The sequence below is a fragment of the Ambystoma mexicanum genome, chromosome 14, assembly GCF_040938575.1.
Source record: "Ambystoma mexicanum isolate Mex_15411 chromosome 14, UKY_AmexF1_1, whole genome shotgun sequence".
Classification (NCBI taxonomy): domain Eukaryota; kingdom Metazoa; phylum Chordata; class Amphibia; order Caudata; family Ambystomatidae; genus Ambystoma; species Ambystoma mexicanum.
The window spans coordinates 415,517,670-415,531,638 of NC_090940.1; the positions used below are offsets into that span (position 1 = coordinate 415,517,670).

Genomic DNA, 13,969 nt, shown 5'->3' on the forward strand with positions numbered 1-13,969 from the left:
TTATTCCAGGATTTTCGCCATACAGAAGAACCGGGCTGGCCGGAGAGTTGTGTTGGACCTGTCCACCCTCGATCTCTCCCCTCTGCAAAAATTCAAGATGGTTACGCCAGCTCGTATTGCGGAAATGCTGGACGGGGAGACTGGGTGTGCTCCCTGGATCTGAAGGACGCTTACTTACACATCCCGACTTGACAGCCGTATCGTTCCTTACTGCACTTCAGGATCATGGGCTTCCATTTCCAATGCAAGGTGCTACCCTTCGGCCTCGACTTGGCTCCCAGGGTATTTACCAGGTTGAATGCAGTGACAGCCCCCCTCAGGGCCACCATGTCTACCCATACCTGGACGACTGGCTCGTCCGGGCTACCTCTCCGGAAGCGGTTCAGCATACTGCCTCTGCACTGATGAAAGCACTCCACGACCTGGGGTTCACTATCCATCTGAAGAGGTCTCAGCTACAGCCCATGCAGATCCTGTTCTTCTTGGGCCTCATCTGGGACACTAGCTCTGCGAGAGTCTTGCGGCCATCAAGAGAGCTACAACTCAATTCCTCTCCAGGCCCGTGACCTTGGCCTGGTAGCACCAACACCTACTGGGGCTTAGGGCAGCGGTCCTTTTGCCCGTGCCCCCCACAAGACTCAGGAGGCGGAAATTACAGCTGCACTTTGCAGCCTCATGGAATCAGGAGCAGGGATCCCAAGTGGAGTCAGTCAACATTCCGCCCTTTCTCCTCTCGGACCTCCACTGGGGGTCTGCGGACTTCAACCTGAGGCAAGACAAGCCCTTCCGGCAGCCGGCCCCTCAGGTCACAGTTACTACAGACTTGAAGGCCACATGGTTTGCTCTCAAGGCCTTTCTCCCTCTTATCGAGGGCAAGACAGTTCTTATCCAGACAGACCACTCCACTAGCATGTACTATGTCAACAAGCAGGGGGGCACCAGATGCCCTCTGCTGTGCAACCTAGCAGTCGGCATGTGGGAATGGGCTATAAAGAATGACATTTACCTCATGGCTGGCCACCTCCTGGGGGAATCCATCCTGGAAGCGGACAGGCTCAGCAGACTGGGGGTGGACAATTACGAGTGGCAATTGAACGACCTGGTACTAAAGGAGATCTTCCTTGGGTGGGGGCATCCCTGGGTGGATCTTTTTACCTCCCAGGATGACGGGAAATGCCAACAGTTTGCTGCCTGGCAGGGCTCCGGCTTCCTTGGTGTTGCATTCCAGGTCCAATGGAGCGACATGATGGCATAGGCCTTCCCGCCCATACCCCTAGTCCACAGGGTGATATGCAAGATAAACTAATCCCGGCACCTAAGCATAATTTTGATAGCTCTCTGGTGGCCGGCCAGACCGTGGTTCTCTGTGCTCCTCAGCCTTTCGGACGGACCACCCATTCACCTACAGTTGGGTTGAGCTCCACTCCTGGCCCAGCAGCGGGGCAGGGTACTCCACCCTGCTCATCACAAGCTAGCCCTCGCAGCGTGGCTCTTGAGCAGGTCATGCTGAAACACTTTAGCCTATCTCAGGCTAACCTAGAGATCATCCAGGCTACTAGGAGCCAATATAAGAGTAGATGGTCAAGTGACATCTGGCAGGCCTCCACAGGCTTTACACGCCTATAAAGAAGCCACGCCCGGTGTGGGGCCTTAATGTTGTGTTGGACGCCTCGGCGCACAAACCTTTTGAGCCCAGAGCATCCTCGGACATCGGGTTGGTCACCATGAAGACTGCTCTGCTCGTGGGCCTCTCCTCGGCTTGCAGAGTCGGCGAGATCCAGGCTCTGGTGGCATCAGAACCCTACACCACTTTTCACAGGGACAAGGTGGTCCTGCGGATGCACCCTGCTATCCTACCCAAGGTGTCCTTCCTTCTCAACGGGGAAGTAGCAAACACCTTGTTTGTCACTTTGGGGGATGGGGGGGACAAGGCCCGGTTATCCAAGGCCTCCATAGCAAGGGGATTATTGCGGCCATCAAGGAGGCCTATGAGGGACAGCACAAACCAGTGCCAGTCAATTTACATGCCCTTGCGGTCAGATCCAAGGCCACGGCCATTGTGTTCCAACGGCATGTGCCGTGGCAGGTCATCTGCAGGGCAGCTTCCTGGGCCACCCCTTCGGCTTTCTGTAAACCTTACTGTTTGGACGCCGTCTCTGTCCGACATGGCATTTGGGTTCTAAGAAACCTGTGTTCTTAAGGAGGGGCTCATCTCAACCCTGGGGCTGCATTCCGTTGTAATCGAACATACAGTATAGAGGAAAGGGGACGGGGACGTAAGAGTAAGTAACAGTTAATCACCATAGTGACTAAAGTACTCTTAGTCCATAGTCCCCTTTCCTCCAGACGTCCCACCATCCTCCCCCTACTATTGGTGCCATTAGGCAATGCCTATCATTGTCGACGCATCAATGGGTACTGAGGATTGGTGCGGGGGGCGGAGTAAGGTGAGCGCATGCTCCCAGGGCCGTGCCCCTGCGCCTCTAAATTTAAAGGGCAAGAAGATTTTTTTTCTGGTGAAATGTTCCGGCTTCCGTCCCTCACGAGGGACGCCCATACATTATGGAGGGAAGGCGACTATGGACTAAGTACTTTAGTCACTATGGTGAGTAACTGTTCATTTTCTTTTCGACCTGTCATTCCACCTAGCTCCTTCTCTCTGCCTTGTCACTTCATTACTTTCCTCTCTCCTCTGTAGGCACTGATGTTCTTTACATCGGCCCATTGAAAGGTGAGTTACTTAACAGGGTTCTTGCCTTTCTCTTTTGCTTTCAGCTGTTTCTTTTGCTCTGTTTCATGACTTTATTTTTCTGTGCTATACTTTTTTGCTTTAAAGGTAGAAACTGGGATAACTTTAAGAAATTGTGGAGGCTTGTATCGTGGCTTTCTTTTCTGTAAGCTTCTAAGAAGTTGTTTACCTTCAGAAACACTAGTGTTTTGAAGGATTATGGTAGCCTTCGCAGAGGATTTAGTGGGATGAAGCTATAAGAGAATGTTGTGTTGTGGAGTGTTAAAGCTTACATTAACATGTCTGTCAAACATGTCTGGGCAGCTTATAACTGAAAGGACAAAACCCACTAATGTAATTTTTTTTGTCATGGCCAGGAAGCATATATTCAAGCCCTGGACTGTATAGCAAGACCATGACACCAACATATGATTCGCGTGATGGAAGTCCCTTATCGCCAACCTCCGCCTGGTTTGGTGATAGTGCTCTGTCTGAAGGTAATCCAGGGGTACTTGCCGTCAGCCAACCTGTTGCATCTCTTGAAATCTTAACAAAAATGTACAAACCACAATCGCTTCTTGATAAAGCCAAGATCAACCAAGGGTAAGTAAAGCATTTTATATAAATATATATGCATGTATTAAGCTGAATGTAAAATGTCAAATTATAAGCAGTTAGCCACATGTACTAGCCTCCACCCTTGAATGAAGGTCATTAAGCACACCGAGCACACAATGGTTGGTGAAAAATGTCTATTGTATACATGTTATCAAAATGGTGATTTAATATGACTTGTTGAAAAGTCATTTGGACAAGCCAATTACTAGTATAAACTACTCACCACCCTTGTACCTGCCACCTTTCCCTACACACAGATAACTGGCATAACTGTGCGTTTAAGTCAAGCTAGTCACTTTCTAAACTTTTTTTTTTTTCCCTTTTGGTTTGCTTGTATTGCACGGTTGCCACGTGAGTGTCGGGATCAGACTTGAAGGCAGACTGATACTGAGAAATGTGCAGTGATGACCCACTAGGATTACCATGCAGGACCTTGAAATAGCAAAACTTGAAGTCACAATGGGCTTGAAGAGCCTGGCACTAGGCAGGTTGAGCGCAGGGTGTTTGCTCAAGGATGATTCTTCCAGGGGCGGGAGCCTTGAGTGACGGCCTGGAGCAAGAGAAAACAATTGAAATGAAAGCTTCTACCAGATAAAGCTGGACCCCAGTGGTGTTGATGGGAGACCAAAACGTTAGGTGGTTCGGGCTTCCACACTCCGTTGTTGGATTTTTCGTCCCATTTTTATTGTGGTATTCCCAATGTTGGTTTGCCATAAAGAAGGTTGCCCATGAGAACTGAATTGGATTAAACACTGGAGTTGCAGTAGGTGGGAGAACATTCTGTGTAATCCAGGTTTCCAAAGACACAACAGAACAGGCAAAGACCCGGAAGATAAATTCTGCAGGGACTGGCAGGAACAAAGCTGCCAACAACTTCCATAAGGAAGGCTGAGGGGACACACCAAATTGTGTTGTACCTTGATGATGAAGCCGGAGCGCTGCAGAGCAAGACCTGGCAGGGAGGGCGTTTCCAGAGGGTAGCGGAACAGGAATAAAAAAAAGGTCGCGGAAACTCATTCAGATAGGTTGCTTGATATGATTGAGTAGAGGTTGCACTTTCTCCCCCTACCCCCACCGCTTCCTCCATCATAACCAGGTTTATCCGGGTTACATTTATGAAACAAGTGTTCCAACTGAGAAGTCATAACCACGTTTTGTTACAAGGTTTGGTGAAAGCACAGCCCGCCAATTATCGTTTTTACAACTTTATTATGTAACTAAATGAAATGGTGTAGGGGAGGGTCAGTCCTATATAGATATATTTTAATTGTAGGAAACAACCAAAGCTTCAACTCATGTGCGTATGTTTCCTTTTTACCTATCCAAACCTTTACACCCGCCTTCCAAGGAGAGTGCGTCTTAATGAGTGGTGACTTCCAGCCTGGCATGAATAAGTCTTGAAACAAGTCTTGGGTCAGTTCAATGTCCAAGTTGTTCAGCATTCTTTTCCTAGGATTACCTAACCGCTTCAATGTGGAACAATATGCAAAACCACAAACTCCTTCATGTGGTCTTCAATAACTCCCTCTTATGCAAGCTCTGAAGCACAGACCTGTCTGTGTCAAGTTTTAATGTACATTTCTTGGGCAATGTAAAAGTAAAAAATGGCAAACAATAGTTATCTCTGGTTCCATGCAAAAATGGCCGTCCTCTAGTCTCACTGCGTCTATTCCCCCAGCTTACCTAACTCTGGTAAAAGCTCCTTTTTGAGGGTCAACATCCTCGTAGATGGTTGGTCTGTCCGTTACATCAAGGAATAGGTAGCATCTCAGAGGGCTCTCGGCACATCTTTTTATGCATTTCTGATCAGCAGGTTCCACAGCTTCTCCCAGAGGTGAGGTTAGTGGAGAGTTCTACTAGGCTCCTAATCACCCCGACTCGTGGTCTGGATCTTGCAGCTACCCAACCCTCTTTGACATTGCTCATCAGTCTGGTTGCATGTACACATAGGGTCTACAGCTTGTCTTCATCGCAAGTCCTTGTTTTGTCTTTGGGCTAGCCTCCTCAACAATCCACCACATTTCCTTCTATCTGTCCCACACAACTTGTGGACTTCAGATGTGTTTTGCCACTAGTGTCACTCTCTACTTCTCCAAATAAGCTGCAACACTTTTTCCCTTGGCTTCTCCTATGCTTCGCTACCTTTCTCTGTCCCTTAGCTGCTGACTCCATTCTCCTGAATTCTATTTAGGAGACGTAGAATATATTCTGTTAGCTCTGGTTTTTAAGAAGAGCGTAAAAGGACTAAAGACCATACCTGCAAGGGAAGATTGAGCCTTGAGCTAGCCTGTTGATTTAGGAAGCCTATGCTTTAATGCTGGGCGGATCGATCCTGGAGGCAGGACCATGTAGGTTATGTGGTGGGCACAGGAATCCCAGAGCCTGCGTATCACTGCTGATACCAGGAGGGCAGAGCCCCGCATGATCCCTGGTTTCATGAAGTGGGAAACTGAGCCGCTGGAAATGCAGCACTCCTGAGCAATGATGCTGAGTCGAGTGTCTACTGCAAGGAAGCCAATGACTATGCATGTGTAGCTCTGCAGCCACTGCTTTCTTTGACAAACAATTCCACCACAATACAGGCGTACGGTCAATATAGAGAAAGGGAGGAGGGTGATAAAGCTCCGAACCCCTCTAAGAAAGGGTGAGGACATTAATTTGTGCATATGGCCATCAAACCGGACTAGCCCATGATGGAGACCCAGTACCGCTGGCGTGGGGGAGAACATTGTATCGCACACATGGCCAGTGAGGCTGGATAGCCCATGTCGGGCTGAGACCCAGTAATCCTTGATGGGGTGAAAACATTGCACTGTGACTGCTCAGTTAGGCTGGAGGGCCACGCAGGGCTAACCGAGAGATGCGAAAGATCAAATATACCCTGGGGAGATGAATTTGTAGCCAAGACCCCACAAGGGGGGGTAAGAGACCCAAGAGGACCTGAGATCCCAGCCAGGGCTCAGAAATATAAATGTACTCAGTCGTGACTGAAGTACTCCTAGTCTATACTCCCTGCCAATCCCCCTTTCCTCCCAACTGCATGGTTGTCCCTGCACAGGGGCGGTTCCACAACAATTTTGCCCCACAAAACTGTGCCTTTCCCCTTTACATTTACAATGCACGTAGGTGCGGATGTGGACGTAACCACTCCCCACTGACCCTGCCCGCTGGCACCTCTCCTCAGCTCCCTTTGTAGCATTGGGTGCGAGACGGTCCATACTGGAAACCTTTAGTATGGGTGTGGTGGGTGGGAATTATGGAGAAAAGGGATCTATGAACTAAGAGTACTTTGATCACGACTGTAACTTTTAATCACTCATACATACTCATACCTCCCATCCCCTTTCCTCCATCTTTGTGGGCGTCACCCAACATGGGGATGGTACCAGAACCTTTGGCAGCGAAGAATTGACCTTCCCCTTTAAATTTAGTATAGTGCGTGGGGGCACAGCCTTGGGCATGGAAACACCCTGCCAAGGCCCCGTCCTCCGGCGCCTCACCTCAGTCCCTTTTTCTGCACAGACTGCATCGGACCTGGTAGCCAGTGCAGACTTTTTTCTAACTTTCAGTTTGCTCCCAGTTTCGTTTTTTCAATCTAATTTAACTTCCATTCGGTGCCTTGTGCTCTCGGTCACAGGGCATTGAAGAATCTGCCGCAGTGGAGGGAGATCTTCCAAACTTATCTTCCGGACTTAGTCTCCAGGACCTCTTCTCAAGACAAGGTAGGCCCTCTGCTCAGCAGTGCAGCGACTCCTTCCCCAGGGTTCCGCGGATAGGGGTTCCTTGAGTTCAGGTTCTGGCAGGCCTGAGGCCTCCAAGGCTACCGGCTCCCAAGCTCGGGTGCCCTACTGGGCTGTCCTCAGAAGGATGATCTAGTTTGTACACTTCTTCAATCTCAAGGGGTAAGGGATCGAGTGTCACCTCCAAGAGTGTTCTCAGCTCGATCCAGCACTGCTACCGGCACAGGTGCTGAGGGTGTTCGGCCTGCCAGAGTTCATTCCGAGGTCATGAGTCAGGGTGTTACAATTACCTGCCAGCTGGCCGGTAGCTCAGCACCTACCAGAGTGATCTCTGATGTCAACATGTCCACTTCAGGTGCAATACCCTTGCTGTATCCTTCTGTGTCCGAGGCGCCTCATGGCTCAGGGCCTTCGCGCCCTCCCACCCATGGCGTGGCAGAAGGCTTCAAAATGGCAGTGGAGGCATGAGGCGGAACCTGCCGGGCCAGTAGCCATCTTGGATCCAACTGGGCTTTGCGAGAAGATCCCAGTTCTAATCCCTCTGGAAGCGGCAGAAAATTGTATGGTACAGGCCCCTAGTTTCCTCAGATACATCTACCCATTGCAGCCTTACAGTTATACACCTCGGGCACCTCTGCGCCATGACCAGGAGCGGAGGCCCAGCGCCTCAGAAGGCTGGGCCACAGGAGACAGGAGTGATCCTGAATCTGCCTTCGGGGAGTAGACCTTTTTCATTTGTCAACCGATGATGAGTTGACAAAGAAGAGAACCTCCACTCAAACCGCCAAGTCCATGGCCATCCTGACAAAACCTGGATAGAAAACCTTCCCTCAATCCTTGGGTAGGACGGAGTCCAAACCCTGAGTACTTTGCACTAGTTTTTCTGCTCCTCCTTCTCTGATGCCAAGAAGCAGTGACGTCATATATAAAGTGGGAATTGGTTAGCCCTCCCTTACACTGTCATACTGATTTATCTTGCTGCTTAACAACTCAACAGCATCACTGAGGAGATGAAGCAGGGAATTTCCTGGCATGGCTCCTTAAAAAGAAGCAGGAGGGCATTCATGTGGTATTCCAGGCATACTACAAAAAGCTGCTTGCGAGTAGACGACCGGTAGATTGCAAATGCCTGGGGAACGTGTTGGAACAAGCCTCCTTGCCCTGACTCAAGGCAGAGATGGTGGCAAAGTTAGACGAGCCCCTATCGGAAATGGAAATTAGGATGGCAATAGTCCCTGGGGGATGGGGAAAATGCCAGGTGGGGTGATAGCCTACCGGCTGAATTCTACAGAACCTGTTGACTGCCCGACTACGAGGATGCTGTCCAAAAGGGGTGCTTACCAGTGGGAGGTGATCATTAGTGTTAAAACCGCGGAGGGAACCACAACATAGCGTGTAACATAGTTCATCTCATTATTGAACATTGGTACCAGAATCCTGGGTAAAGTACTCGTCCATCGGCTCACACGGGGTGGTCTCCCACTTGATTCATTGGGACCAATGTGGCTTTGTGTGGGGGAGGAATACCACAATGAACCTTGGGCGACTGCAGTACATCATAGAGAGCGTGCAGGGGAAGGAAACGGAACTAGCAGTGGTCTTTAGACACAACCAAAGCCATTGAATCGATGGGAGTGGCTTTTCTGGGTGCTCGAGGAGAATGGCTTGGGCCAAAGTATAATGCGGTGGATCCGACTGGCGTAACAGGAACCGCTGGCCACAGTTCAGACTGGCAAGGTGGTTTCGCATAGCTGGCAATTGCGGTAGCGGACCTCGGCAGGGGTGCCTTATGTCCCTGATATTTGCAATGGCACTGGAGCCTGTAGCACATAACTTTAGAACAAAATTCCAGGAAGTAGTCTTTGTGGTTGGGGATGGTCGCCATGTTCTCTCCCCATTTTATTTTTTAATGTTTATTGGCATTTAGTATAGGTAACAGTACAGCAATGGTACACAATCACAAATGACCGCAGTAGATTGCATGTAAAGAAAACCTTTTTATGCAACCAGTTAATATGCATCATATCAATAAGAAAGAAGAAAAAGAAAAGGAAAAACTAATGAAACCAAACAAGCCAAACTCTTCTGTGCTTGATGAATTAGGCTCTCGTTGAAGGTGCTTTGAGCAAATCAACTTTACTGGGGCGTGGGAGTGGGAGTGTGTACATCCGGTTGGACAATCGAGGGGGCAGAGAAAGTGGTGTAGGTAGGGCCTCAGAAGGTTGGGGCCGAGTTAGTTCAGACAATTCCAGGAAAGAGTGGTATGACATGAAGTAGGGGAATTCATGGGGGTGTGTCATTGGAGGGATGAAACATAGTAAAAACAAGCGACTTCTATGTTTCATAGGTCCCCATCTGGGATTCCTCCAGGCCTTGTAATGACCCAGCCCATGCCCTCGTCTCCGCGTCAGACCAAGTTTCAAGTTCTGTAGACCACTGTTTGTATTGTGGGCCCCCGTTCGTTTCCAGAACATGGCAATGCAGCGTTTGGCGAGGATACTGGCCAGGTCCATGAACCTGGTAATGTGCCTGCTCTTTCTCTCTTCCTAGGATATGCCCCAAGTAAGCACTCCAGCGGGCTCCAGTTATATCTAACGAGACCAGCTGACCTGCAGGCTTGTTCTATTCTGGCCATAAAACCTGTACCTTGGAACAGCTCGAACATGTGGATTAGCTCTGCGCCATTGAGGTGACACCATGGGCTGGAAGAGCACCTGTTCTTATTAAACTTAGCCACTGTGCTGGGGGGGGTCATATACCTGCAATTTTACATTCATTTGGAACAGCCTAAATATTGCGTTCTGGAGACATTTTAAGGGCAAAAAAGAGTACAGGTTCCCGCTTGTGGTCTGTAATCGTTGGTACCTATATCAGCCTCCCATGCTATGCTTTGGGCTTTTTGAGCCACTTAGTAAGCAATTGTATAGTCTGGTTACAGATTTCCAGCCATTTTCGAGCATGTATAGTAAGGCCAACAGATTTGTCTCCTAAGGTTCGGCCAGCCACCCCTGCCATCTGCCCTTCGCAGCTCCCTTAATTTTCATGTATACCAAGAATTGACCTTTAGGTAGCCCCATTTGTCGGGTATATCAAGGTCTCTCTATCCCACCCTCAAATGTCGCCCCATGTGCCGATGCCCCAGACCTCCCAATGCCGGATAGCTGCCAGGTCTTCCCTGGTTTTACATACATCTGCCACTATAGGGGCATTGGAAGGGTAGGGGTGGCACACGTGGAATAGTTTCAATGCACGGGACCAGATATTACAACCAAGGACCACAAGTAGTGGGAAGGTGTTCATACAACCAGGCGGAAGCCACATGGTTTCTTTAAGGCGAGCAGGTAAGACCAACTGTTGAAGCAGCATTGACTCAGATGTGGGTTGTCAGCCATTTTGAGACAGAATTTAATTGGGCAGCCAGGTAATAAAGTTAAATCTGGGGTAGTTGTGCTCCCTCCTCACTTTATGGCAGGCATAGCACCTGGAGGGAAAGTCTGACGGTTCGAGTCCCAGAGCAAGTCTCTAATTTGCTTAACAAGGAGACGAAAGAATGCAGCCCCTATACAGTAGTAGACATTCGTGAAACAGTACAGGAATCTAGGGAGAACAATCCTCTTAACAATAGCAATTCTACCCATAAGTGACAGTGGTAATCAGGACCAAAAGGACATGGACACCATGAGGCTTTTTAAGACATTGAAGATGTTAAGTGTGTGTGTGTATATCCTCTGGCGTGTGTGGGATGTGGATACCCAGGTATTTAAAGGAGCACACCACAGGAGACTCAAATCCGGTAGCAAAGTTACACTAACTCTGCAGAGACCAGGCAAGGGGAAGAGGTAGGATTGCTGCCTATTAAAGGCCATCCCTGACAATTCAGCGACTGTGCAGTACCATGGGTAGGTTGTGTTGCGGCTCACATATAAAGTAAGACGTCATCGGCATATAGTGATATTAAATGTTGGGTACCCCCAATCAGGATGCCTGCATCCAAGTATTCCTGGCGTGGATAGGCTGCAAAAGGTTCCAGGGCTAGTATATATAGCATGGGCGATAATGGTTACCCCTGGAGAGTCCCACGACATATGTCCCAAAATCCAGAGATGTCGGACATCACCCTGGCAGTTGGAGAGGTGTACAGCAGCATCGCCCAGTGAATAAAGGCCCCCCCATGCCAAATCTCTGTAGTGAGGCGAGCAACCATTCTCAATAGACCTAGTCGAAAGCCTTGATTTCGTCCAGGGATTCTACCGCATAGTCCTCATCACGAGTCGGTTTGGTCAATGTGTTGTAGCCTGTGTAGGTTCAGGGTAGTGCTACAACCTAGTATGAACCCAGTTTGGTCAATATGAATCAGGGACGCGATAACAAAGACACACTGTCATGAGTATTTTAATGTCATAATTTAACATGGCCACGGGGTGTTAAGAATTGCATTTATCCATGGGCTTGCCAGGTTTTTGGGAATAGGAACAACCATGGTCTCCCTCATGCTGGCAGGTAGTATGCCTATATCATAGGCCTCCTTGAAAACTTTAAGTAATAAAGGGGCCAAGGTGCAACTGTAGGCTTGTAGAATTCCGGGGTCGAGGGAGGGGGGGGGGGGTCAGTCTTTCGCTCCCAGGGTTCTTACCGGGGGAGAGCGAAGTTATTGCATCAGTAACTTCTTCCAGAGAGAGATGCTGGTCCAAACAGGCTTGCTGCGCTTGTGTGAGCCTCGGGAATGAGATTTGTGAGTGCCTTGGATACCTTGCTCTGGGGCACCAGTCTGTCCTGTCTGTATAACCGGGTGTAAAATGTGGTGAAGTAGTTTATTTCACATTGGGATCTCCAGAGGGTCCCACATTCATCCTGAAGCAATGTAGTCAAGAGCCTGGGGTGTTCCATTCTACAGAGCCACGCTAATAATCTTCCGGGTTTGTCCCCTTCTGCATTTGATGGAGCTGTATGTGTGACAAACTTGGAGAACCGTTCCAAAGCCTCAAGGCAACAGGTCCGGGTCTCTGCTCATTTCTTCTCGTCTGACCGCAGGCCTGTTTGTCGGCCCTCCTGTGTCTGAATGCCATTTTCCATAGCTTCAAGGCCTTCCTATAGTTTCTGGCGTATACCGCCAGCACTAGCTATCGCCTCTCCTCTTGTCACCACGTTCATGGCCTCCCAGACAGTGCTCCACTTTTCCACGCTTCCTATTATGTTATAGGAAATCAGTCAAGGATGCCTGAAGTGTTTTCAAAGTCAGTCAGGGCTCCCGTCCACATTCGTCCAAGTCAGGTTGGGGGACATGGGGCTCATAGCGTTCCACTTTATCACCAGAGGGAAGTGGTCTGATATAGAGCATCCCAGATATTCTGCATTACATAGTTCATCCATCTGTCCCAAACCAGCAAAAAAAGAATCTATTCTAGTGTGTAAGTTGTGGGGGGATGAATAAAAGGAATAACCCCTGGTGTGTGGGTGCAAGTCTCTCCAGCCATCTACCAAATCCAGGAAATTTAGTGCTGCAGTTAAAGCAACAGTGGCAGGTGTGCGGGGGCGGTGGGGGGTGGGTTTGGGTCTGTCAAGCACAGGGTCCCTCACACAGTTAAAATCACCATCCCAATGGAAGAAGCCCTCGTGTTTGGCTGCCGCCCTACTACTTATCATATGCACATGAGTTGGGACATTGTGATTTGGAAAGTGAGTTCACTATACAAATTTCCCTGTGTTCAAGGTAGCCTCGCAAAATTACCTAGCATCCTTCCCTGTCCCATCAACGTCTAATAATTGGAGTGGTAGTAAGCCATCTATCCTTGTGAGAACCCCTAGCGCATTGAGTATGTAGCCCCATATCCTGTCCCTCCCCAACGGTTCAAAATCGCCTCTTGTTTCTCTGCTAGTAGGTGGGTCGCTTGGATTAGTGCAATGGACATTTTCTTAAGTTTCAGGTAGGATCCCAAACCGCGCACATTTCAGGTTATTATTATTCTAATTGGGGCCATGGGTAGTGTAATGATCCAGTTACAGGCCCAGGGGTGGCGGGCTAACGGGGGGAGGGAACCCCCTATCATACACCTTATCATCCCAGGAGGATAGCTCAGTGGCAATGTGCTCGTCTTGAAAACAAGACGACATGAAGCAACACAGGTTCGATCCCCGCATCTGCACTTGGAAACCTCTGGGTATTGAGCGCGTTATAAATATGCAACTAAGACATATTCCTGTAACAGCGCCTCGATGCCTCTGGGCTGTGTAAGCTCTTTAAAAATGCAAAATAAAAAAATTAAAAAATAAAAATAGTGAAAAGGTGGACACGGATGGTGGCTGGCTGGCACGAGCGTGTGGGTGAGCGGGGTCCGGTTGCAGCCCGCAGGCAAGAATGGAAGGCTAGGGCACCGCCCATCACCAGCTAAGAAGCACGGGGCACATGCAAGCCTGGCACGTGCAGTAATTCACCTGGCACGTGCATAAAGCCAACGCCCTTACCCATGTAACGCTGGCAGGGTGTGGCGCAGGACTGTAAAGCCACACCCGAACCGCACCCTGTGCTTAGCGTTGTTTCTGCTCCTAACAAGAGTAGTGTTTCGCTTACCGCTCAAGCATCTTCCCGCGTTGAGCTCCTTGATCAAGAGCATCCTTTTGCATCCAGTTGGGACTCCTCCAGTCCTTCAGCATCCTTCGGTGCTTCGGCATCCTCCAGCGACCTTCAGGACTTTGGCCCTTCATCAGTCTTCGCCCTTCAGCATCCTGTTCCAGGCTCCCTCGACTCTTGGTGTCCGCCCTGTTCGAAAGTAAGCAACAGGGTTAGTGTCCATCGTCCGTCCTTCACCTGTCAGAACCCCCCCCACCCCCCTCCTACTTAAGAACTCAAACTTACCTGTATCCTGGAATGAGCAAGTCTCCTGCA

General features: G+C 49.4%; 1 protein-coding gene across 4 annotated transcripts in view; it reads left to right on the top strand.

Annotated features, from left to right (window-relative positions):
• FERMT2 (FERM domain containing kindlin 2) overlaps nucleotides 1–13,969 on the top strand; it is a 931,620-nt gene that overhangs the window by 248,042 nt on the left and 669,609 nt on the right. For 2 of the 4 annotated variants that reach the window (XM_069637578.1, XM_069637579.1), the window contains exons 5-6: nucleotides 2,699–2,731; nucleotides 3,106–3,331. In XM_069637578.1, coding sequence (XP_069493679.1) covers nucleotides 2,699–2,731; nucleotides 3,106–3,331 — 259 coding nt within the window. The remainder of the gene's footprint in view (nucleotides 1–2,698; nucleotides 2,732–3,105; nucleotides 3,332–13,969) is intronic. The other 2 variants (XM_069637580.1, XM_069637581.1) reach the window with 1 other exon arrangement.